The 24,871-nt window shown below is 41.5% G+C and overlaps 1 protein-coding gene across 15 annotated transcripts in view; it reads right to left on the bottom strand.

The window, feature by feature from the left end:
* Positions 1 to 1,549: 1,549 nt before the first annotated feature.
* The window catches only part of RFX3 (regulatory factor X3), a 245,319-nt gene continuing 221,997 nt past the window's right edge, over positions 1,550 to 24,871 (bottom strand). For 10 of the 15 annotated variants that reach the window (XM_056522517.1, XM_056522508.1, XM_056522457.1 and 7 more), the window contains 6 exons: positions 21,178 to 21,275; positions 20,941 to 21,090; positions 19,262 to 19,470; positions 15,826 to 15,979; positions 7,899 to 7,941; positions 3,265 to 5,527 (listed from right to left, as the gene is read on the bottom strand). In XM_056522517.1, coding sequence (XP_056378492.1) covers positions 5,262 to 5,527; positions 7,899 to 7,941; positions 15,826 to 15,979; positions 19,262 to 19,470; positions 20,941 to 21,090; positions 21,178 to 21,275 — 920 coding nt within the window. In that variant the 3' untranslated portion in view covers positions 3,265 to 5,261. Of the gene's footprint in view, positions 2,943 to 3,264; positions 5,528 to 7,898; positions 7,942 to 15,825; positions 15,980 to 19,261; positions 19,471 to 20,940; positions 21,091 to 21,177; positions 21,276 to 24,871 lie in introns of those variants that run through there. The other 5 variants (XM_056522495.1, XM_056522447.1, XM_056522430.1 and 2 more) reach the window with 5 other exon arrangements.

The raw sequence follows: 24,871 nt of genomic DNA, 5'->3' as shown, positions 1-24,871 counted from the left end.
AAGCAGGTTAGGAATTCTGGAAAATGGAAACATTAGAGGTTATCCAGGAAAAAACTTTTTTTTATATATCAACTGGCTCCAGAAAGTTTAACAGATTCGTAAATTACTTCTATTAAAAAATCTTAATCCTTCCAATAATTATCAGCTGCTGAAGTTGAGTTGTTCTTTTCTGTCTGGCAACAGTGCTCTCTGCTGACATCTCTGCTTGTCTCGAGAACTGCACAAAGTAGAAGAGGTTTGCTATGGGGATTTGCTTCTACTCTGGACAGTTCCCGAGACAGGTGTCATCAGAGAGCACTTAGGCAGAAAAGAACAACTCAAATACAGCAGCTCATAAGTACTGAAAGGATTAAGACTTTTTTAACAGAAGTTATTTACAAATCTGTTTAACTTTCTGGAGCCAGTTGATATATAAAAAAACATTTTTTTCCTGGATAACCTTTAATGTTTCCATTTTCTTTAAAGGAATACTGTAGTGGAAAATGGGGTTCGACTGCTGGGACAACACGCCATCTCCTGTACAGGGCCTCAGCAGCCAGCAGAAAGGGGGCGTGTCTGTCCCCACATGACGCAGCGGCAAACACGCCCCCTCCATGTATCCCATAGAAATACATGGAGGAGGCGTGTCAGTCGCTGTGTCATGCGGGGACGGAACAATCCTTCCTGTGGACTGCCGGGGCCCGGTACAAGAGATCGCGGAGGGTCCCAGCGGTCGGACCACCTGCAATCTATAACTTATCCCCTATCCTTTGGATAGGGGATAAATTAATTTCCACTACAGTATTCCTTTAAGAAAAAGGGAAGAACAATACATATTGCTCATGTGTTAGTGGCACACATGGTTCCCAGGACGGGCCTATGTCAAACAAATAGTTAGCATTTTAAAATGAAGCTGTTATTAACTGTTAAAGCTAATATAACTTTGGTGTGACCCACAATATTGTATTGTCATATTGTAAAGGATAGCTACTCTTGAACCTTGCTGAGCATATTCTTAAAGGGGTACTCTGGTAGAAAACACTTTTTTTTTTTAAATCAACTGGTGCCAGAAAGTTTAACAGATTTGTAAATTACTTCTATTAAAAAATCTTAATCCTTTTTTAGTACTTATCAGCTACTGTATGCTACAGAGGAAGTTCTTTTCTTTTTGAATTTCTGTCTGACCACAGTGCTCTCTTTTGACACCTCTGTCCATGTCAGGAACTGTCCAGAGTAGGAGCAAAGCTCCATAGCAAACCCATCCTGCTCTGGACAGTTCCTGACATGGACAGAGGTGTCAGCAGAGAGCACTGTGGTCAGACAGATCAGAAATTCAAAAAGAAAAGAACTTCCTCTGTAGCATACAGTAGCTGATAAGTCCTAGAAGGGTTAAGATTTTTAAATAGAAGTCATTTACAAATCTGTTTAACTTTCTGGAACTAGTTGATTTAAAAAAAAAAAAAAAAAAAAAAAAAAAAAAGATACATTTCCACCCGAGTACCCCTTTAACAATGATAACAAAACAGCACCTTTATATATGCTTATTTGGCATAGTAAACAAAAAAAGAAAAAAAGAAACAAACATCTCTGAATGGAATGGAGAAGATAAGGGATGTTCACGTCATGGAGATTCCTAACAAATCTATGGGGAGTATAATAGAAGCAAGTACTGTAAGTCTCTCCTTTAGAGTTCTGTACACTATTGGTTGGTGGGTGCCAATCTCTATTGCAACTGTATCTGCCAGAAGTAGCTGTAAGTAAGATTAGTGAGGTTTTACCCATTACCACATAAGATGCCCTTTTTATCAGTTATGTCATTGTTATATAAAAGATTTCATCTAGAACATTACTCTGCAAATAGAAAGTAGTGGTTTTACTAATAGCACAATTAAAATAATATATTTTCGTAGACTGTGAAATAAAAAGTAATATTCATTGTAAGAGTCTTTTGGGAGAATTTCTTTGCCTATAATTTATTGGATATTTCAAGTAAATGCTGCATTGCAATCTGTAACATTGTTGGATCATTTATGCACTTGCTAGAACTTCCTTTGGGTCTTCATCATTGGGTCTTTATCATTAAAATAATAGAATTATTGGAATTGTGCTTCCAATATAAGAACTTGGTCAGGAAAACCAGACTTATCCCTATCAATTCCCAATGAACGCGGGTTGTATATACATATTTATACATAAATAAAAAAATGATCACATTTTATTGTCTACAGTATAATAATGTATTATGTTTCTAACCATATATTTATCCTTGGCCTTTTCACATTAGTTAGTATTAATCAAGGTTTATTTTAGTTAAATTTTTTGCATTGTTCAGGACATAGGTAAACCATGCATCAGGATGACCTCAGTGCATAAAGGACATGTTATGCAAGAGTTTTTACTGGATTGCACTACCTGCTGTTTCTGAAGGGCTAACCATAACTGCAGCCATGCTGACCCTTTTGGCAAGAAAAGTTTGTTCTAATAAGCATGCCTGCTGACGCGTTTTGCTCTTCTCAGCTATACGTCCTTACAACTTAAAAAGCCTTAGATATTTTAGCTGACTATTGAAACAATTCCCACAATCCCAATAAAATACTACTTGCACTAAAGCAAAATACATTTAGTTACAAAATAGGGGATCAGGAGACACATGAAACATCTGTATATTCTTATTCTAGAAGAGCCAAACGCATTTACTAATTCATTACAAAATTAGGACTTTCCCCACGCAGCTACGTGGGCTTTAAAAACAGGCACACCTTGCTGAAAAATGAATAACAAGAAATAAAGAAAATAAAGACGACAACTACACCTTAGCTTCAGTTCTGTTTAAGGCACCATGAAATAGGCGAGGTACTGTGATCCCTGATGTACATTCTTAAATGGCAATGGTGTGTCTAGCCACCTGTTTAAACCTTACACGGATGGGGAGAAGTTCCAATGAGGTGTGCCAGGTACACTGCCTAAAATGTATTACACAAGCATTAGTTTTTTTCTCACACCTTACACTACTCACATTAATAGAGCAGCCTCTGATGCCGGGGTTAAAATATATACAAGCTCCTTCCAAAAAAAGCTTCCTTTAAAGGCACCTTGACAATTTCTTTTGTTTGAAAAATTTATAAAATTTACTGACAGGCTCTGCTTATGTCTCTGCTGCTGATCATGCTGTAGTAACAGGTACAAAGTTAATCCTGTGTCCTTTAAAAAAAAAAAAAAAAAAAAAAACTTGCTATAACATTAAATCATAGATACGTAACGTCACAAGGCAGTACATGGTAAAACTGACGCGTTTTAGGCTGAGATGTAGCTCTTAGTCATGATGTAGCTCTTAGCCTTAATTATGATCAGGCCTGCATCTTAGCATAAAACATGTCAGTTTTATCAGGTACTGTATTGTAAGGTTATGTATGCATGTTAGCCCATAATCATAATCATAATACCTATTTCTGTTTCTAAAAGGACACGAGTCAACTATCATTCTTAGCACCTGTGTGTGTGGAATGCCATAAGATGAGGACAAACCTGAGAGCTATTGTGAAATGGTATCAGAGCAATTTCTTGCATAATCTGATAAACAGCATTTATGATATTGGGATCACTTTAAAGAGTGGAAGCATTACCGACCTGTGCAGTAAAAAACATTTACATTATTTATTTTCAGTCTTTGGTGTCCTTACCAAATGGAGTTGGAGTAAATTTTCAGTACAGTGTTATCTATAATAATTAAAAAAAAGCTTAAAGCTTAAAAGTTAAATCCCTTCTGCCAACTATATGACTTGTAGGCATCTGAGCCAAAATGTTTTTTCTTCCACTCATGTATTTAATATAGGAGAATTCATTCACTGTACTGGTATCACTTGTGATAACATAAAATTGGTGGAATAATAACAGTACACGTGTGCAAAGTGCCGTGTAAGAATTAGTCTCTTCTACCAAAAGAACCCAAGGAAGCTTACGTGAATAGTAGTCTCAGAAATTGTAATATTTTAACTCCGGTATCAAAAACAGCCAAGAACCTGGTTATCAGTTTCCACTCTTAAATACTATGCAGATTGCTACATTCCTTGCATTCTATAAATTATATTCTTCACACATATATATATATATGTATATATATATGAATCTATATATACAATGTAATAGCAGCAGAATAAACTACTGTTATGAAATAGAGTGTTTCTGGGATAGAAGGGACAAAACCCTCTGCAATTGGTCCTCATCATATTAGCACAACTCTGTCTTTAACCCCATCTTCCCTGAGTTTTTTTTCATCCAGTCTTGAAATTGTACAGTTCAGCTGCCAACAGACAATAGTTCCTCTTTTACATTCTCTTTAAGTCTTTCTTTCGATTATCTCAAATCTTTGCATGAATGATTTCAGGGGTGAAGAGGTTAAAGAATTATGTCACTGTGTGTCCTTTCTGTTATGTTTCATACCATCTATTATCAGATATGCACAATGGCATATAGTATTTGTGCAGTGGAACTCAATGCAAAATAAGTAGTATCCCAACGGAGGAGCTGAGTGTGCACTTCATATTTTTCAAAAATGTTGATGTTTTAAAGTATCTAAGAATGCACTTCCGCTAAGTGAAACCCAGAGTTTACAAACATCATTATAAACAAGATGGATACGATTAACGGAACTTGTTTGCGTTGTTTACTGTTAGACAAAAGCCTACTTTTCACTTATATCGCAACTTTAGCGTACCACACGGTTTCATGCAGGTCATGATACTGACTTGTAGGACGCAAAAGATGAAGCTTGAATTCTCCTTTGTACAACAGAACAACAGCCAAAACATTTACCTTCATACATATAAATATCTTATCTTACAAAGATACAGGGTCTTCCCCATATATATATGTCATGTGTATACTGCTGCACCTTCTTTCTCCAGTGTAAGTGATCAACATTTTTTAAAGAAGTGCAACTATTAAGTACAATAAACCCAGCAATAAAATATATATACGTATATGAACAAGGAAAAAAAATCCAGTGACATTAAGAAACATTAAGAAAAAAAACAGAAAACAACATCTTAAAATGCAATATTAAAACCAAGCAATAATAATAATAATAATAATTAAAAAAAAAAATCTTAATGTACACTCTAAGGGAAATTAAGCTGTGCTTGGGTTTAGGTTGATAAAATAGTTAAGGTCACAACAAAAATTTGACAACAGTCAACCTTTAGGCATATTCTGTTCTACTTCCGTAATTTCAACCCAACATACATATATTTATACAATTCTGTTTTGAAAGCTTTTTATATTCACTAGACTGCAGTGTAGGTATTCCCGGTGGCACTGCACTGCCTGATGGTTTGAGTGCTTGTGACAATGTGCTCGCTGTGTATTTGGTTCAAAACCAGGCTCTGCTGAACGCTACCCTCCAGCGATGGCTGCATGCAGCCCACCTGGAATGCTTGACCCAACTCTGTCTTCTCCCTTTTGGCTGGGGGCTCTCCTGAATCGTCAAGTTCCTCATCCATTTCACTCTCAACATCGCTGCCCTCATCTGCACAAACAAACAACCATGAAACTAGCACAAAGAGAAAGGAGGAAAGTGTAAGAAAGAGAAAAGGCTAATTGTCTGCACATATAATCAAAGCAATCTTCATATATATAACCAAATAATTACATTCACTTCTTGTTACATGAAGAAAGCCAGGAAAAAACGTTATGAGGTTAAGAAGAAACTATAAAAAAAAAATAACAGACCCATCCTTTTCTGAGTTAAATGTAACCCCGATTCCCCACCGCCCCTCTGATGGTGCCCAGCCCTATTGCATGGCACTTCCTGGTTTAGTTTCCATAAAAAAAAAAGGGTCCATTTAGCCAATCAGTGGCCACAGTGGTGACCTCACAGTGATTGGTTGTATAGGTACTTCTTGTCAAGAGTGATACCAGGGAGTGCTGAACAATGGGACAAGGTACCAATCGAACGGTGAGGGATTGGGGCAGGCAAAAACAAGGATTCCCTGGACAACCAATTTACACTCACTGACAATGAAGTGAATTAGGCTGGGTTTACATCACGTTTTCAGCCATATGGGACCGCATATGGCTGGGGGAAGCTAAGACCGGGCGCTCCCGTATCCCTGCCGTATGCCGCCCCTATGTAATTCATTTCAATGAGCCGACCGAAGTGAAACGCTGACTCTGGTTGGCTAATTTTTGCCCCATATTCGGTTTTCCACAGGACCTAAAACCGTGGTTGATCACCAGTTGAAAACCGCATACGGGGCAAAAATGAGCCGACCGGAGTCAGCATTTCACTCCGTTCGGCTCATTGAAATACATTACATACAGGCGGCATATGGCAGGGATACGGGAACGCCTGGTTTTAGCTCCCCCCCAGCCATATGTGGTCACATATGGCTGAAAACGTGATGGGAACCCAGCCTAATCTGGATTATATCCTGACAATGGCACCTGTCAGGGGGTGGGATATTTAATGCAGCAAGTGAACAGTATGCTCTAAAAATTGTTGCACCCCATCTACACCTCATCATGGCAATGGTATTTTTACTGGCAGTGGCCTCTTTCAGCTAAATTATGGCACACTGCAACTGCAGAAATTAAATCGTTTAAGGAACATGTCAAAGAGTTCAAGATATTGCCTTGACCTCCAAATTCCCTAGATTTCAATATGATCAAGCATCTGTGGATTTGCTAGAAAAACAATTCTGATCTATGAAGGCTTATCCCCTATCTGAAGGAGCCCCGACTCTCCTACACAGCGGCGCGTCGAGAACCCCGCCCAAAGCGGGGGCCAACAAGCCCCATCGATATAGTTCTATGGGAGAGTCAAAGTTTGCCGAACGGGTCTCCCATAGAACTATATGGAGGGGGGCATGGCGGCCCCCGCTTTGGGCGGGGGTCGTGACCCGCTGCTGTATAGGAGTGCCGGGGCTCTAAACTGGAGATTGCAGGGGCCCCTTCGGATAGGGGATATGTTTTTTTACATGATACTTGTCCTTTAAAGGGTCCCCTGATTACAGTGCCAGATACCACAGAACACCTTTAGAGGTCTTGTAGTGTCCATGTCTCTATAAAAGACCTACACAAAATTAAGCAACTGTTTAAATGTCATGGCTGATTGGTGTATATGACTAATATAATGGACTAACAGGGGTTACAAAGGAGCAATAAGAGCAGATAAGAAATGTAGCAACATCTAAATATGCATTTTTACTAAATTAAGTTGCTATAAAATATGAGATATCTCCCTTTTTTAAGAAGGTGATCAACAATATATAGAAGATAGTCTGTTTTCTTTTGACAAAATGTATGTGATAATACCACAATCCATCTTCCTCTCTCCTACTCTGCTAAGTGATAAGTGTAGCATATGAGCTATGTCTCATAACTAAGTCAAAATCTATCTCTTACTCAAATCATGGAGGGATAAAAATAATTATTTATAACCATAATTTAATGGAAGAAAAAATGGTACATTTTTAAAGTAACATTTTAATATTTTAACCATACAACTAAAGCACAATCACATAAGCAAAGCCGAATGTTCCTTCATGGATGGTAGATTGTGAAGGTCACTGATGTACTCGATATTGTAAGGTGGTTGTTATGGGTTATTTTATGCTGCAAGTGCTTATCTAGGCTTCTGTCTGGGTTTTCTCTGTTGATACAGTGACAGCTTAATAAGCCAAATATCATGGTCTCAAAGGGCATTAGTATTTTTATCTTCATTATGAAGGTAATTTTATTACAAAAAATGAATGACAGCTCCGGAGTATATTTTATGTCAGAACCATACAGATGACAAGTTCTACATATGCAGTATGTTACAGATCAGCATGAAGAGCTCAGTATAAAGAGTATTAAGCAAGCTGAGAAGAAGCTGCTAAGACACAGACAGAAGACATGTTACAAGTTTGAAAGCAGATTACCTTTTTCCATATTTCCAGGAGATGTATCATTTATGTCACCAAACTGTAAGAATTGAAGACAAACAGTTTTGTAAGATGAATTGCAATCAATCCTCTTGGAAAGTTAACACTGTCGAAATTTGAGCAGTTTAAGGACTTCATAGTGCCCTCAGGTCCAGTGGTGCACAAACTGGCCAAGAGGCTGCATACATACATTCAAACCAAAATATGCCAGGATAGACCTGAGGGGGTGGACATGACTGATCTCCTCTCTTGGGTGCTCCATAAATTTCTTGTCTCATGCACCAACCCTTCAAGTCTTTTACTAAGCGTGTGAAATAAAAATGTAGGGGAGATAAACAACCAAATGAAGTGCTTTCATGTGTAGGAGGATTATGCTGTTACACTGAGTATTGAAAACACTGTTTGCAGTAAGTAATGTGCTCATCTGCATGGGTTGTGCACACGGAGACATAACTGTTTTGAAGAATTTCTAGTGCCATCCGGACCCTAGCCAAGTCACTTCTGGACCTTCTGCTGTCTTTATATAACTGTTTGTGACTTATAATGGGGTATATTAACTATGATATATATGGAATATTTATTGAGATTGTAGAGAAACAGAACATGGCCGCAGATCAACAAATTGTACAATGATCTATTTGCTTCTCAGCATAATTTAAAAACTAACAGGTTGTTAGTGTACCTTTTGATCAAAACGTGCAAGCCCAATCACCACCTCAAGGTCACCTAATAAGAGCGCGTCCTTAAACTAACACTGGTGTAGCACTGGCGGCAACCACGGTGGCTGTGACACCAAGCCCACAGGGTTAATGACCCAGTGACCAGGCAGCCTCACTGCTGCCTGACCAAGACCCCCCCCCATGACGCAGCAACCAATTCTTAATATTCGGTGCAAGAGAGTCCTACCAGATGTTCCCGGCTTACCATGCTGGGCTACATTTACGACCACAATGCATTGCTGAACCCTTGTAGAATTAAAATGATCTAACCAGCACTGCATTAGCGTGTATATGCAAGATCTTTCTGTTTGTTACAATATCACTATTTTCACTGCAAAAACTCACTTATTTACTATAATGCAGTGCAATCTTGCTAGATAGCGCAAGTATGTGTTTATTCTAACAAGGGCTTACAAACGCATTGTGGGGATAGAGGTAGCCCCGTAATAGGTCCTCTTTAAGTTGTACTCCAGACCTTGACAATTTGACAATGTGGCACCCAAATTTTAATAAAAGCTATACACCATAGCTCTAAGACAACCTTTAAAAACTATGTTGGGAGTAGATGCAGTGCCTTTGAATACAATACTAATTCCTTTTCTTTACTTGTACTACCTTGACATTCTATTCTAATGATTTTCTAGCACCATTCAAATTAGAGTAATAGAGAAATGTAGAGACTGCAATTATATTTTAATAATAGATATTGTATACAGAGTAAAAAAAAAACTTTAAACACATTACATTTCCATTCAGCAACATTATTAAAAGGAGCAGAGCTATGCAAACTTTTCATCCACAAATTCATGGTGCAGTATTAGTGTTCAGCCTTGACAAAGCTCTTTTGAGATGTATTGTAGATACGCTTAAAGCAAAAACAGGTTCACATTTAAAAAAAAAACCATGGTATTAAAGTCTAAGCTAGGTTGGCACTGTGCTGACAGAATGAAATGGGAACAGCAGCTTGTAATTTATCAAGCCATTCCATTCCGCATGTCAGGCAGTATTTTTTATTTTTTAAATAAATTTAGGAGGAGACCCCCCTGCCCCCCCCCCCCCCTTTATGGAATAGAAAGCAGAAATGTCACTTAAAGCTCCTGGCTCCTAACACAGGCCTGGAATAAAGCCTCCAACCTACAATGTGTCATTTATAACACTGGTGTCTTGTGTGGTAGAGGTGCATTTGAGCCCCCCCCCCCCCTTCTACCTCCAGTCAAAAAGCCAAGAAGGTATTGCTACCTCTGCACCCCCGATAGCTACTTTCCTGCATGAGACATTATTGTTAACAGCATGTAATGATTAGAATTAGAGATGAGCGAATTTTTGAAAAACTCTATTTGGCTGATTCACCGAATTTTCCCCCAAAATTTGCTTCGGTCCGAATTTATTTGTGGCAAATCGCTATTAAAAACGGCTATATTTGGCCTACAGAGAGCCTCAATAGGGGAATATAACACTTTGCCTTGTTGTAAAAACTGTAAGGGCGTGTGCTGGGATAGTGAAATAATACTGTTATTCATATTCGGTTTTCCACAGGACCTAAAACCGTGGTTGATCACGGTTTTAGGTCCGGTGGGAAAACCGCATACGGGGCAAAAATGAGCCGACCGGAGTCAGCATTTCACTCCGTTCGGCTTATTGAAATACATTACATACAGGCGGCATACGGCAGGGATACGGGAGCGACATGCAGCACAGAGGCGTTGCTATTAGAATCACTGTCACAGAGTGGCACAGTTACAGAGCCTGGAGGTGGCATCAGTATGAGGAGATCATATAGTGGCTGAATGACACAGCGTGGAAGTGGCGGCAGCATGAGGGGAACATATAGAGGCTGAATTACACAGCCTGGAGTTGGCGGCAGCATTAGAAGACCACATATTGGCTGAATGACAGAGCCTGGAGGTGGCGGAAGCATGAGGAGACCATATGGTGGCTGAATGACACAGCGTGGAGGTGGCGGCAGCATGAGGAGACCATATAGTGGCTGAATGACACAGCTTGGAGTTGGCAGCAGCATGAAAAGAACATATAGTGGCTGAATGTCACAGCCTGGAGAGGTATCAGAAGCATGAGGAGAACACATGGCGGCAGTATGAGACAGCTTGGAGCTGGCATCAGCATGAGGAGAACATATGGTGGTAGAATGAGACAGCCTGGAGGTGGCATCAGCACGAGAACATAGGGTGGCAGAATAAGACAGCCTGGAGGTGGCAGCAGCATCAGGAGTCCTGAAAGTGACCCAGTGACAGAGTGGTGCGGTGGGTGGAAATACAACTACCTGGTGACGAATGTGGGTGACAAAAAGGAGAACTTGGCATCACATGTGTGGCATCAGGCGGGTGGCAGGATCAGAATAGTAGCTAAAGCAGGTAGGCAGAAGAAAATGATCTCTTTCGTAAAAGTTATTGTGCACAAGTAAGCATTGAGGGCATTACATAAAACTTAACTTTTAATAACATGCTTAGGATAAAATACATAGACCCAATTATTTTTTTTAAATCAAACAAAAGAAAAGCAAAAAACACCACGTGACACCTACTGACAATAACAATACTTGGTGATGTAGGTGGCACATGGTGTTTTTTGCACACCTCTCCTTTTGTTTGATTTAAAAAAAACATTTGGGTACATCTATTTTATCCTAAGGATATTATTAAAAGATAAGTTTTATGTAATGCATATCGTCTGATGGGGAGGAATGTCTGTAACTGGGGAGCAGCGCCTTAAATATGTTTAGCACTATCCATATTTGTGAAGTGTTAGTGTGGCACCATGGTCAATGTACTCTGATGCATCAGGCATTTGTGGGTGGAAATCCTGGCTGTTCCATCCAATACCGCACAGTGGTGAGCTGAATCCCTCCTTTTCCTGGCTGATCCATGCCTGATTCATCTTCACAAAGGTCAGTCTCTCCACATTTTTCGTGGACAGACGAATTCTCCTTGGGGGTTACAATGGCCCCTGCCGCAATAAACACCCGTTCTGATGGCACACTACTGGCCGGGCAGGACAGCTTTTCCAGGGCAAACTCTGCTAGTTGTGGCAACAAATCAAGTTTGGCTGCCCGGAAGTCCAGTGGATCTTCAAGGAGTGTTGGCATGGTCATGTGAAGGTATGCCACCACCTGCTGGTTCAGGTCCTGCTCCAAGAGCGATGGCAGTGGAAGGTGAGCGGAGAGGCACCCCCCACCCCCACCCCCCCGAGTCAGACCTGCGAGAGGATGGACGATGGCGCAGATAGGCATCGGCCAACTGACTACATAGGATGTCTCTGTAGTAGGTCAGTTTGTCCTCCCTCTCAATGGGTGGAGGTGGAGAGCCAGAAGTCATCCCGCTGCCGAACGGTGACAATTCGGCGGTCACTACGCAAACAAATGAGCATGTATTGTGCCATTTGTGCAAGTGACTCGGAGGGACTCTCTGCCTCCATCTCCACTGCATACTGCCACGGTGTGTCTGGGTCCACTGGCTCACCTTCCTCATAACCCTCTAAGCTCCTCTAGCTGCTCCTCCTCTCCTGTCAGATGACTAGAAAAAACACCCATCTCGCAAAACCTAAACTGTGCTCCACTGTGCCCCCCTCCTCCAGTTCAGCCCCCACAGGGCTCATGTGGCTGTCAGATGTAGGTGCCATGTTTCCAGTTCCCTGACCAGCCATTGTTTCCAACACATGTTGTAGTAGATGAAGCAGTGGAATGACGTTGTTGATCCCGTAATCCTGGAGACTGACTAATAATGTGGCTTCCTCAAAGGGCCAGAGCAAACGGCAGGTTTCACGTATGAGCTGCCACTGATTGACATTGAAGTTACACAGGGGAGTCCCCCTATCCGCTTGGATCATCAAGAAATCGGTGATGGCTTTTCTCTGTTCCTATAGTCCAACATATGGAGGGTGGAATTCCAAAGTGTGGCAATGTCGCAAATCAGACTATGTTGGATACCGTTCTGACGCTGCAGCTCAAGGAGGGTGTGCTTTGCGGTGTACAAGTGGCTGAATGCATGCAATGTTTCCTTCCCATTGTTAGGATGTTTTGCAGATGGGGTAACACTTCAGGAACCACCTGACAACCAGATTGAACACGTGTGCCATGAAGGGCGCATGACTCAGGCTTCCTTGTTGCAGCGCAGACAAGATGTTCTTCCCTTGTTGGTCCCCATGGTTCCCATTTCCTGTTTTCGTGGAGTAAGCCATGATTCAATTTCTTGATGAAATACTTTTTGCAGTTCCTCCCCTGTGTGACTCCGTTCGCCAAGGCAAACCATGTGAAGAACAGCATGACACCACCGTGCCCTGCACACATGGTATGCTGGAGGGGCACTGAGACTTGTCTGTAAAGTAGAGGCTGAGGACACGGTGGAGGATGAGGAGGCGGAGTCGCACTCTTTCGCAGGACTAACGCCCTTGAGAGCATGGAGGCGGAAGCCGCGTGACCTGTCCAAGTTGCTGTTGTGGCTGTGCAGGAATTACAATCACCCAGTGGGATGTAAAGGACATGTATTTTCACTGACCGTAGTTACAGCTCCACCGTAGTTACTGCACTTTGGTACACACTGACAGGCTCAAGGACTGGCCCACCTTCTGTTCCACAAAATTGTAAAGGGCTGGTACTGCTTACTTGCAAAGAAATGACGGCTTGGGACTCTCAACCTCGGCTCGGCATGAGCCATCAGTTCTCTGAAAGGTGCAGAGTCCACCAATTGAAAAGGGAGGGACTGCAGCACCAGCAACTTGGACAGGAGCACATTCAGCTTCGGTGCTGTTGGAAGAGTGGGCACATTCTGATGTCTCTTGGACATGGCTTCGCTGATGGATTGCTGGCGGAATGACTGAGGAGGAGCAGGAGCATCTGGAGCGACAGAAGATGGTTATGACACACAGCAAACTTCGGCTGAGGTGGTGGAGCTTTGACTGGCTGAAACAGGGAGCAGCGTGCCACTGGGTGATGCAGCAGGTTGGAATACCACATCGTAGCCATGGTTCTCCAAGGCCACTCTATGGTGACACTGCATAAGTTGACGCATGGCCTGGTGCCAACATTTGGACCCTGGCCACCCTTCACCTTCTACCAACACATCTTGCATGTGGCCAGGTTAACATCCTCCAGATGCTTGATGAAAAACTGCCACACCGCCGAGTAGCTGATTTTTCCCACCAACAGTCTGCACTGATTGACTGCTACTGCCGCCTACTCCATGAACCCCTGTTCCATTACCTTTTTGGAAGGTAGGCCGCCGCGAAGCAGGTAGTCTACCCCGGGCATGTTTGGCTTCAGACTTTCCACTTGTGCCACCATGCTGACTGCCAACCATGCTACCCCCTTGCTGGCTTAGCTGCTGCCTCACAGGCAACCTGCCCCCTCTTCTCCTGATGATGACGAAGTCCCTTCTGCACCCGGCTCCCAAGTGCGATCAGCTTTATCATCATCGAGTTGTGTCTGCACGTTACTGATGTCCTCCTCAGGTTCCTCAAAAGTGTCTGCTTCAGGAGCCTGAACGCTCACAACACCACCTCTCACGCCACTCTCCTCATCACTACTTGTCCGCCTAGGGGAAGAAGCGGCGGATGTCTCCTCCACTTCTTGGCTGGGCAATAGCTGCTGACACAGGGACTGCTCCTGGGCCATGAGGGTTATGTCTGAGGAACCCACCGACTGTTGACTGGGGGTGTCAGATGTCAATTGTGATGAAGTGGATGACCATCTTGACCTATCAATGACGACAGATGGGTTGCTGGTCGAGACACGACCGCTAGCTGATACTGGGAGATCAAGCCTCTCACTGCAACTCCTGCTGCCACTCGCCCCTAGTCTGCTGCAACCTCTGCCTGATGAATTTAGGCCTCTGCCACACCTCTGTGCACCTCCTGGCACTTCTCTGCCTGACATACTTAGTGCGTATATGAGGGAAGTACAATACGCTCCACTATGCTTAAAACTGTTTTGTCTACAACACCAGCAGGTGTGTACTTTTGGCTGGCCTTTCACACTATCTAGGCACTTAAGACTTTAGCAGGAACAAAAGGGTACATCACTTTGATGTACATATGTGGTATCCACTTATGAGGGGAGGACAATGTGCTCCAGAACGCTTAAAACAGTATTTGTCTACAACACCAGCAGGTGTGTACTTTTGCCTGGCCTTTTACAGTATCTAGGCCCTTAAGAATTTAACAGGAACAAAATGGTACACCACTTAGATGTACGCACAGGTTACACTTAATAGAGGACAATATGCTTTTAGTGCTCTGCTCACCCTAACTGGCTGGCTACTTTTCAGTTATTGTACACACTAGTGCTGCAGCATACAATCGCTGTGTACTACACCCAAAACTGCACTCTCTCTCTCTCAATCTCACTCCCTTCCCTATCAGTGCTTCTATTCTGGATTTGGGCTTGAGGTGAATTGCTGCTGTGTAAAAGCTTTTCTGTGCAACACACTGCTTTATGTCCCTCTCTGCAATAGAACGCTGATGTGACTGGGAGGCGAATCACTGCTGTAAAAATGCTTTTCTGTGCAACACACACTGCTTTCTGTCCCTCTCTCTCTCTCTGCAATAAAAGGCTGAAGTGACTGGCACCAGAGATGGCTGATGATTATATAGGGCTGTGACATCACAGGGTGGCTGGCTGCTGATAGGCTGCATGCTGCATGTGATTAAGGGTCATCCCGCCTACCCGCCTTCCCAGGATTCCTTGCCCCATGTCTTTACATGTGGATCCGCCATTTTAAATGCCCTGGAGCCTGGACCACAGTAAATGGTGTTTAATGAAGCGATAGAATCGCGGCAATATTCGCATTCATTGCAAATCGAATTTTTCCAGAAATTCGTAAACAAATTCTGATTCGTCGGAATGATACGCTCATCCCTAACTGGAATGTTTGGAAATTCCAAGTAGTGTAAATCGATTATGTGACACTCAATTACATAATTATATAGGTGCCCTAAAAATGAACATGAATACTATCAATATCCCTCATACAACAAATGCATAATTTATAGAAAGGTTAGGGTAACCCACCAATTTCATAACATGTTATTTATTTATCCAGTTCTTCACTAATCTCAGCTCGCTTTTTCCCACCTATGGATTACTGTTATTCCTATTGGAGGCCACCAGAAATATTCTGAAATCTGGTTATCCAGTGGGTAAGTTCTATAGTGCATGATGAGATCCATTCTAAAATATATGTTGACAAACTCACCTCTCCCATGACAGCTATTGGTGATTCGCCAGTTGCCTGGGCAACTCTGTGTTCAACTAAATAAAACATGTATTCATCGTAGAGAAGGCGAATCAGATGGAAAGAGCCAAAGCTAGCAGCGCTGCGCAGGGTTAAGTCACGAATAACCATAGAACTGTTTGAGAAAGAAATGCCCATTAGGTGACTGGGTAAATATTTCAAGTATTTTCAAAATCAACTTTACAATGGTAATTTTGCAAAACATATTTCTAATAACATAAGAACACAGATCAGCCATAACATTAAAAACTAGCTGTCTAAAATTGTGTATGCCCCCTTGGGCAGCCATAACAGTGGGCTGTTTTTGCCATTGAGGCCAAGGGCAGCAGGGTTAAGGGGGAGGGGGGGGGGGGGGGACTTCAGTGAGTAAAAAAAAAAAAATGCTTGTGATGTAGCTGCTGTCACCATGTTGTTGCCTGGAGGGAAAAAAAAGGTCATGCATTGTAGATATTTACCATGTTCGATGTATAGGGGTGAGTTCCACAGTGAATCTGCAACAGAATCTTCATGTAATACATGTATTGTTTGCTGCATATTTGTGATAGATCTGCATTAAATATGGACTCCACAAGACTTTTGAAGGTGTCCTGTGGCTTCTGGCACCAACATGTTGGTAACAAAACCTATTAGTCTTGTAAGTTGGAAGATGAAGCCATCATAGATTACTTTTTTTTTCCAGCACATCCCACAGATGCTTAACTGAATTTAGATCTGGGTAGTTGGAGGCCAAAACTATACCTTAAATGGGCACTGTCATATTCAGAAACGTTTTACATGTTGTACATGTTGGCAAAACCTTTTTAATATACTCCATAAAAAAACTGTATTTCCTTTTTATAGAAATCATGGCTTATAAATCCACGGCTTTGTCCAAGCTGAAGCACAGGCATGGAGAAAGTCCCGTAAGTGAGGGTGAGCTAGCATTCCTCTGTGCTCTCTCCTGTCTGATAGCACTGCTCTGTGTTCTCTCCTGTCTGATAGGACTCCTCTGTGCTCTCTCCTGTCTGATAGGACACCTCTGTGCCCTCTCCTGTCTGATAGGACTCCTCTGTGCTCTTTCCTGTCTGATAGGACTCCTCTGTACTTTCTCCTGTCTGATAGTACTCCTCTGTGCTCTCTCCTGTCTGATAGGACTCCTCTGTGCTCTCTCCTGTCTGATAGGACTCCTCTGTGCTCTTTCCTGTCTGATAGGACTCCTCTGTACTCTCTCCTGTCTGATAGGACACCTCTGTGCCCTCTCCTGTCTGATAGGACTCCTCTGTGCTCTTTCCTGTCTGATAGGACTCCTCTGTACTTTCTCCTGTCTGATAGTACTCCTCTGTGCTCTCTCTTGTCTGCTAGCACTCCTCTGTGCTCTGTCCTGTCTGCTAGTACTCCTCTGTGCTCTCTCTTGTCTGATAGTACTCCTCTGTGCTCTCTCCTGTCTGATAGTACTCCTCTGTACTCTCTCCTGTCTGATATTACTCCTCTGTGCTCTCTCCCATCTGATAGTACTCCTCTGTGCTCTCTCCTGTCTGATAGGACTCCTCTGTGCTCTCTCCTGTCTGATAGGACTCCTCTGTGCTCTCTCCTGTCTGACAGGACTCCTCTGTGCTCTCTCCTGTCTGATAGGACTCCTCTGTGCTCTCTCCTGTCTGATAGGACTCCTCTGTGCTCTCTCCTGTCTGATAGTACTCCTTTGATCTCTCCCGTCTGATAGTACTCCTCTGTGCTCTCTCCTGTCTGATAGCACTCCTCTGTGCTCTCTCCTGTCTGATAGTACTCCTCTGTGCTCTCTCCTGTCTGATAGTACTCCTCTGTGCTCTCTCCCGTCTGATAGTACTCCTCTGTGCTCTCTCCTGTCTGATAGGACTCATCTGTGCTCTCTCCTGTCTGATAGGACTCCTCTGTGCTCTCTCCTGTCTGATAGGACTCCTCTGTGCTATTCCATGTCTGATAGGACTCCTCTGTGCTCTCTCCTGTCTGATATGACTCCTCTGTGCTCTTCCCCGTTCTATCAGACAGGAGAGAGCACAGAGGAGTGCTAGCCCACCCACAATTACTGGACTTTGTCCATGCCTGTGCTTCAGCTTGGACATAGCCAAGATTTTATAAGCCATGATTTCTATAAAAGGAAATAACAATTTCTTATGAAGTACATTATAAAGGTTAATGTTTTGCCAAGATATACAACATATAAAAAGTTTTTGTATCAGACAGTGCCCATCTAAGCTCTTTCTTTCCCCAGTGTGGTTGGAATCATTCTGCTGCTGATATAGGTCTCTGCCATCAGGGAGTGCCCTGAAGGTGTCAAAGTAGCATCTAAACGATTACAGTAGAATATTCTCCCAAATATCATGCTGCCTGTGACGGCTTGCCTTTTTCCGATATTGCATCCTTGTGCCATCCTGTCCTGTAAGCAATGCACATGCACCCAATTATCCACAAGATGTAGAAGGAAATCTTTTCTTTTTTCATGGTCTGATTCTGATTCTCATATGTACATAATAATTACTTTCGCCTGTGGACACAGATCATGGTGTGCACTTTGGCCAGTCTGTAGCTTCACAACCTTATATGTAGCAAGCTACAATGCATTGACACCTTTCTATTTTAGCCAGTATATTTTATTTAGCACATTGTGCCACAGCAGATCTTGTGTGGTTGCTGTTGGGGAGATGCTCTCTCTGACCCAGATTTTTTTTTTAGCAATCACAATTTGGTCTCTCAAATGCTTCAAGAATTGACTGTTCACTTGCTGTCCCTTGACAGATGCCATTGTCACAAGATAATCAACGTTATTTACGTCACCTGAATAATGTTATGGCTGATGGGTGTATATGGAAATTATATGACAGCATTCATACTATACCACATACAGTTATAAATTACATATTTTCAATTGCATTTAACTCTATAGTCAACCAGCACAGGAAGTACATCATATTGCATTGTTAGTTGCAGCCTGTAGTCTACGACCTGGACAAGTAGAGAGACTGAAGGCAGATATCGCAGCTTCCTCTTTGCCTGCTCAATAGAGACAGTTACCTGCTGCAGTTATAAGTGGCCTTATTTCCCAAATCACTTCAGCTAGTAATGGAATTGTTCCAAAACATATATGTATCTTATAGGATAGTAGATATTGCACTTATTATAAAATCATAGATTAGGCAGTGTTCAGAGTGAGGTCACAAAGTCCTGTTTTTACAAGATCTTTACCTTGACCATAATAAAAAATGTAGAAAGCTGATGAAATGGAAGGTAAAGCCGGTATAAACCGGTGTAACCTCACTTTATGTAAACAAAACTAAATGTCATATAAGCAAAAAATTAGACTTTGATTTGCATACTCTGAATGCTTTTATAGTCTTGTAGTATTAGATTGTGGGCTTAGTTGCTAAATGTGCATTAAAATTACCTGTAAAATGACCATTTAAGCAGAAATTGTCGAGCTGCCTTAGGAAAGCTGGGCCTTCCTTCATATGGTTTCAGTGCTTGTGTCACCACATTATCGAGCCAGGCAGCCCACTGCTCCAAAGTGCTTTGCTGCTGAAGAGTCATTTTGAAGTCTGTTTCTAGTCTCTGTACCATGTTGTCATCACACTGGCACACCCAGGAAGCCTGCTCCTATCACAAACCAAGACACAGTTACATTTCATGTGGTATCACATTGAAACCAAGTGTGAACCATTCTTGTGAGGTAAGGTGCCAATCTAATCATATAAACTAAATGTAACATCAATGAAAGCTCCTCCTGTAAGCCAAGTGGTTGTTCTGGCACCAACCAAGTCTCTGGTTAAAATCTTAAACATAACTTGAACAAGATAAAGTACAGAAGATTTTTTTCAACGTATGCACTTTTTTCTCTTTTTTTTAACATTTGTTTGGTATATTATAGTTTATTTTGGTCGGTACAACTTCTCTTCTGTACTAGAACAAAGACAAACCAAAGTTAAGAACAATTTACTAGAGAGAAAAGGAAGTTAATCAGTCGGTAAAAAAACATTTCCCTTGTACACAAGCTCAGAACTTGGTGCCAAACCTATAAGATAGCTCAGCTTTTTGTTGTAACTATACATTTGGAGTTTGGGAACTTGGAGGTCTTTCTAGATCTTTAATGCTCGTTGTAAAATTAAATAAATATATACATAAATTGAAAAAAATAAAATAAAAGCAAAAAATAAAAAATAAAAATTTGGAAAAGATTTTCTGTTTTCTATGATACAATTGCATAACCATAAGCAAAAATCTAAAATTCCTCTTCCCCGCAAACCCTGAATAGGTGGGCATCTGAGTGAATTGGCTTAACTAAGGATTATTAATCCCTCTGTTACATGGCTTTTATTTGTACTGGCACTATTGTATTTGTGTATTACTCAGTTTTACTGATCCTTTGCCCCCTGATGAACCCTGTTATTAGTGGGGGAAAATGTGTTGGGACACATGGTTTATGTAATTATTTGCTGTACACACTTTTGTGTGTAATATTTTCTGTGATGCACAAAGGCCCTTCGGAGATTCTTGACTTTTAAGGCACATCTAGTAAAAGTTAAGTTTTAGCTTAAGGCTTATGGTTCTGAAAATTACTTTCTAGTGACATATGCATGCATTAGAAATCAGTCCATATTGTTTCCCAGAGATACTGTCAGAACTGCATGATGATCAGAACCTTGTTGGGAACCTTTGATTCCAGATTAAAGGGGTACTCTAGGGAACTGAACTTATCAGGCACTTATCCCCTATCCTTAGGATAGGAAATAAGTGTCTGATTGTGGAGGGTCTGACCGCTGAGACCCGCCACAATCTCCTATATGGGGCCCGAGCTACTTACCCAGCTTAGCCAATTGGTTGGAGGCAGCGATGTGCTACCTTATTGGCTGAGTGGGCAGTCACTTGCTCTCCTCCAGGAAGGTGGGGGCCGGGTAAGTAGCTGGGGACCTGTACAGAAGGTTGAGGGAGGTCCTAGTGGTCGGACCCTTGGTGATCAGACACTTATCCCATATCCTGTGGTTAAATGTATGATAAGTTCGGTTCCCTGGAGTACCACTTTAAAGGGATTCTCTTGTAGAACAGTAACTTTTGGCCAATTCTTATTACCTGGACATTGGCAAAGTCCACGCGGTTGAGGTCATTAAGCATCTGGTTAATCTGAGATGTGTTCTGGAGCACAGCGCGTGCTGCCTGAGCCAAGTGATTGAGAGATGTGTATCTTCGCAGAGTTTGAGCAAAGGCACTTACAGCAGCAACCTGTGAAAACCAAAAAGCAGTTAGGACTAAAGATCTATTGCTAACTTGCTTTCTTCCTATTTTTTGTTTTCGGAAAATCTCACTCACCTTGGTTTGTACCATTCTTTGTGGAATATTACTCATGGCACTAGAGAGCCAACCTTCAAGGCTTTTTGCAAAGTTTCGAACGGCTTGGGTCAAGGCACCTGAAGGGAAAGTATAAAGTACATTTAAAAAACAGAAAACTATTAACGCCTGTTGAGAGATAATACCAAGAAAATGAAAGGTACCAATGCCAAAATGAGCTTATATAGAAACATTGCTGCCCAAAAGTGGAAGTTTATTACAATTGTATCCAGTCTAAACTCATACTACTTGCTTACATACAATACAGCAAACTCTTATATGCACTGCAGATGTCTTTAGAGCTATTAAGAAGGGGAAGTTTTTTTTGGCATAGAAAAGTTGTACATTTGTGGACTAGGCTACTTTTATGCAAAAATTTGCCTTTTTTTGTTTACATTTTGTGCTACTCAACTTTCTTTTCAATTAGTTTGGGCTGAAGGAGAGGGGTAAAAATACACTTACTTTATTTGCATCTTACTCTAATTAACTAGTTTATGACTTAATACATCTGCCCCTCCCCCACAGTTAATAGGCTTTTTTTTTACATATGACAGGAGACCCCATTTATTAGGCAATATACGCCTTAAAATTGAATGGTCAGCTTTTCTAATAAGTCACATACTTGAATTCCCTATAAAACTACTTTTCCAGTATTGTTATATTATGGTGAATGTAGGCATTTGCTGTGATAGGTGAGCTACAAGTCCTCTTTAATTCCTCTGGAACCGGACTTTCTGAATTCTCGTAAAATGCATCATACCATATTAAAATGTAACGGGTGTGAAAAAGGAAAGGTGCACATTAAACCTACACCACTTCTCTTTTTGAGGTAGCAGGCGAAGGTCATAAGTCTGCTCATGTAGTGGAAAGCTGTAGGCGTTAAATTGTTCTGTGCTATATAGCATGTAATAAGTCCTGCGCTACACAGACATGCACCTCAATTGAAAGCGGCTTTGTTTGCCACAAGGTTCTTTGGGATTACTGCTCTTCAGAAAATCACATTGACTTTTAAATTCCTGCTGCTTGGCTCATGGGCAGAATACAGACACAGGCTGCGGCAAAATAATGACTGGAAGGAGAAAATATTGTAACCGGTAAGTGCAAATGGGAAGAAAAAGAAGATTATCTGTAATCCCCATTAGGATGATTACCTGCAGTTGACATGGATGGTGTACATGTTTTTAGAGCAAAAAATGTTTTAGTAACACAAAGTGCGTAATTAGAGCACGCTGACCAAGTATTATGTAGGAGTATTGGCTAGTGAAGCCGTGTGAACTACAGTGCCAGCTCCACCCGATCCTGAATGGAGGATTTTATACCTTCACATCAGATATAAGAAAAACACCTATTATAAAACAAGAGCTATTGTACCAATGCAGTTCGTCCATGCTTGGATTATGACTGGCTCATGACACACATAAATATATCAACGCTCAAAATTATGCCAGCTATAAAATGCACAAACTGTAGCTATTGTACACCTTTACAACACCAACAGGCTGGTCCTAAGGAAATCTGTGGTTCTAATACAGAATAGGGATTTGTTTGAATGCTGTTGGAAGTTATTTGTTAGGCTTAAATTGCTATCACGGAAAAATATTTATACTTTAAAACAGCTCGGAATGTAATAATAAAAAACAAGAAAAAAAACTAAAAATGTTTTTTTTTTCCCTGGTTCCTGTTTTTCATTCCGACACTTAAAGCATTCCTCTCATTTAAAACTTTTGACATGTCAGTCATGTCAACAGTTGTTGAACGAATCTGATCTCTCCACAGGCCGGGGAGAAACCACTTTTCCAGCTAATAACTCACAATTACAGCGGGTCTCAGGAATAAGACCCGATGGGATCACAAACTTTTGATTGACATGTCATGTATTTAATGACAGTAATGCTTTAAAGGGTACCTCTCATCAAATAAACTTTTGATATATTTTAGATTAATGAATGTTGAATAACTTTCCAATAGCATGTAAATGAAAAATATGCTTCTTTCTATTGTATTTTTCCCGATCAGTCCTGTCAGCAAGCATTTCTGACTCATGCTGGAGTCCTAAACACTCAGAGCTGCCAGCCTGCTTTGTTCACAGCCAAACAGGCTGTGAACAAAGCAGGCTGGCAGTTCTGAGTGTTCTCCTTTGTGAACAAAACAGACTGGCAGCTCGTAGTGTTTAGGACTCCAGCATGAGTCTGAAATACTTGCTGCCAGGACTGGTAGGGAGACCCCTAGTGGTCATTTCTTCAAAGTGGAAAATTAAATAGAAAGAAGCATATTTTTTAATAACAAGCAATTGGAAAGTTATTCTGCATACATTAATCTATAATATATCAAAAGTTTTTTTGATGAGAGGTACCCTTTAAGTCTTGGGATGGAAAAAAGGAAACAGGAAATGTTTTTTTGTTTGTTTTATTATTTTGTGAGACCAACTGTGATTTAAAACTACCTACTCAGCCCACAGGGATGAGATGCCTTAGTCACCAACTGGCTAAACAACCATTTTCTCTGTGTTGGGATGGAGAATGGGAAGCTCAGACAGCAGGGGTAGACAACCTCAGATTGCCACCTGTAGAGGATCTGTGGCAGGTAAGTGCATTTTTTACATTTTAATCTGACAACCTGAGCTATTTTCAAAGTACATATCCAGAAAACCTCTGCTATGCTGTAACTAATTTAGATACTATATGCAGCAAGCAAGCACAATGAGGTAGATACAACAATGTATCCACTTCAGTTTTCTAGTGTAAATAAATTAGATAGTGACTGAACTTTGCAAAAACTTTTTATATTACGGTATGTAGATAACAAAATTATATGTATATTTGTAATATACATAAAACAATGTGTGTATTTTTGGTTGAAAATATGTTGTCTTGTTCCTACAGTTATTGCCTGGGTGTCTTGACAGTGAGGGCGGGACAAGCAGGGCTCTGTGCAGTGAGGACAAGCAGGGCTCTGTGCACTGAGGACAAGCAGGGCTCTGTACACTAAGGACAAGCAGGGCTCTGTATACTGAGGACAAGCAGGGCTCTGCACACTGAGGACACGCAGTGCTCTGCGCACTGAGGACAAGCATGGCTCTGCGCACTGAGGACAAGCAGGGTTCTGTACACTGAGGACAAGCAGGGCTCTGTACACTGAGGACAAGCGGGGCTCTGTGCACTGAGGACAAGCAGGGCTTTGTACACTGAGGACAAGCAGAGCTCTGTACACTGAGGACAAGCAGGGCTCTGTGCACTGAGGACAAGCAGGGCTCTGTGCAGTGAGGCTCTGTGACACGCTCCCGGCTCACACATCAGGATGATTGAAAAGCAAGGAGCCTGCACAGAGCCCTGCTTGTCCTGCCCACACTTTCTATATTTATAAATGTGGAGCATTTTCTCACCCAAAAATATACACATTTTTAACCAATAAATATTACAAATGTACATATTTTGTTATTATCTAAATTATATAAAAAGTTTTTAAAAACGACAGTGTCTATATAAATAAAATCGTATTTGGGCTGAGTACGTTATTGACAAAGCCAGTGCAACTGTATGTGTTGGGAAAATGGCTGGAGTATCAGAACATCCAATTTCATGTCAAATATTTACAACACTTCTATCTTCTAAACAGATCTGTTATGTTTCTTGTAAAAACAGAAAATAGCCTAAAGCAGGATTCTTATATATAAAAA

Source organism: Hyla sarda, chromosome 1 (assembly GCF_029499605.1).
Source record: "Hyla sarda isolate aHylSar1 chromosome 1, aHylSar1.hap1, whole genome shotgun sequence".
In the NCBI taxonomy this organism is placed as follows: Eukaryota; Metazoa; Chordata; class Amphibia; order Anura; family Hylidae; genus Hyla; species Hyla sarda.
Note: the sequence above shows the minus strand (reverse complement) of the source record. Positions and strands in the feature narration are given on the sequence as shown.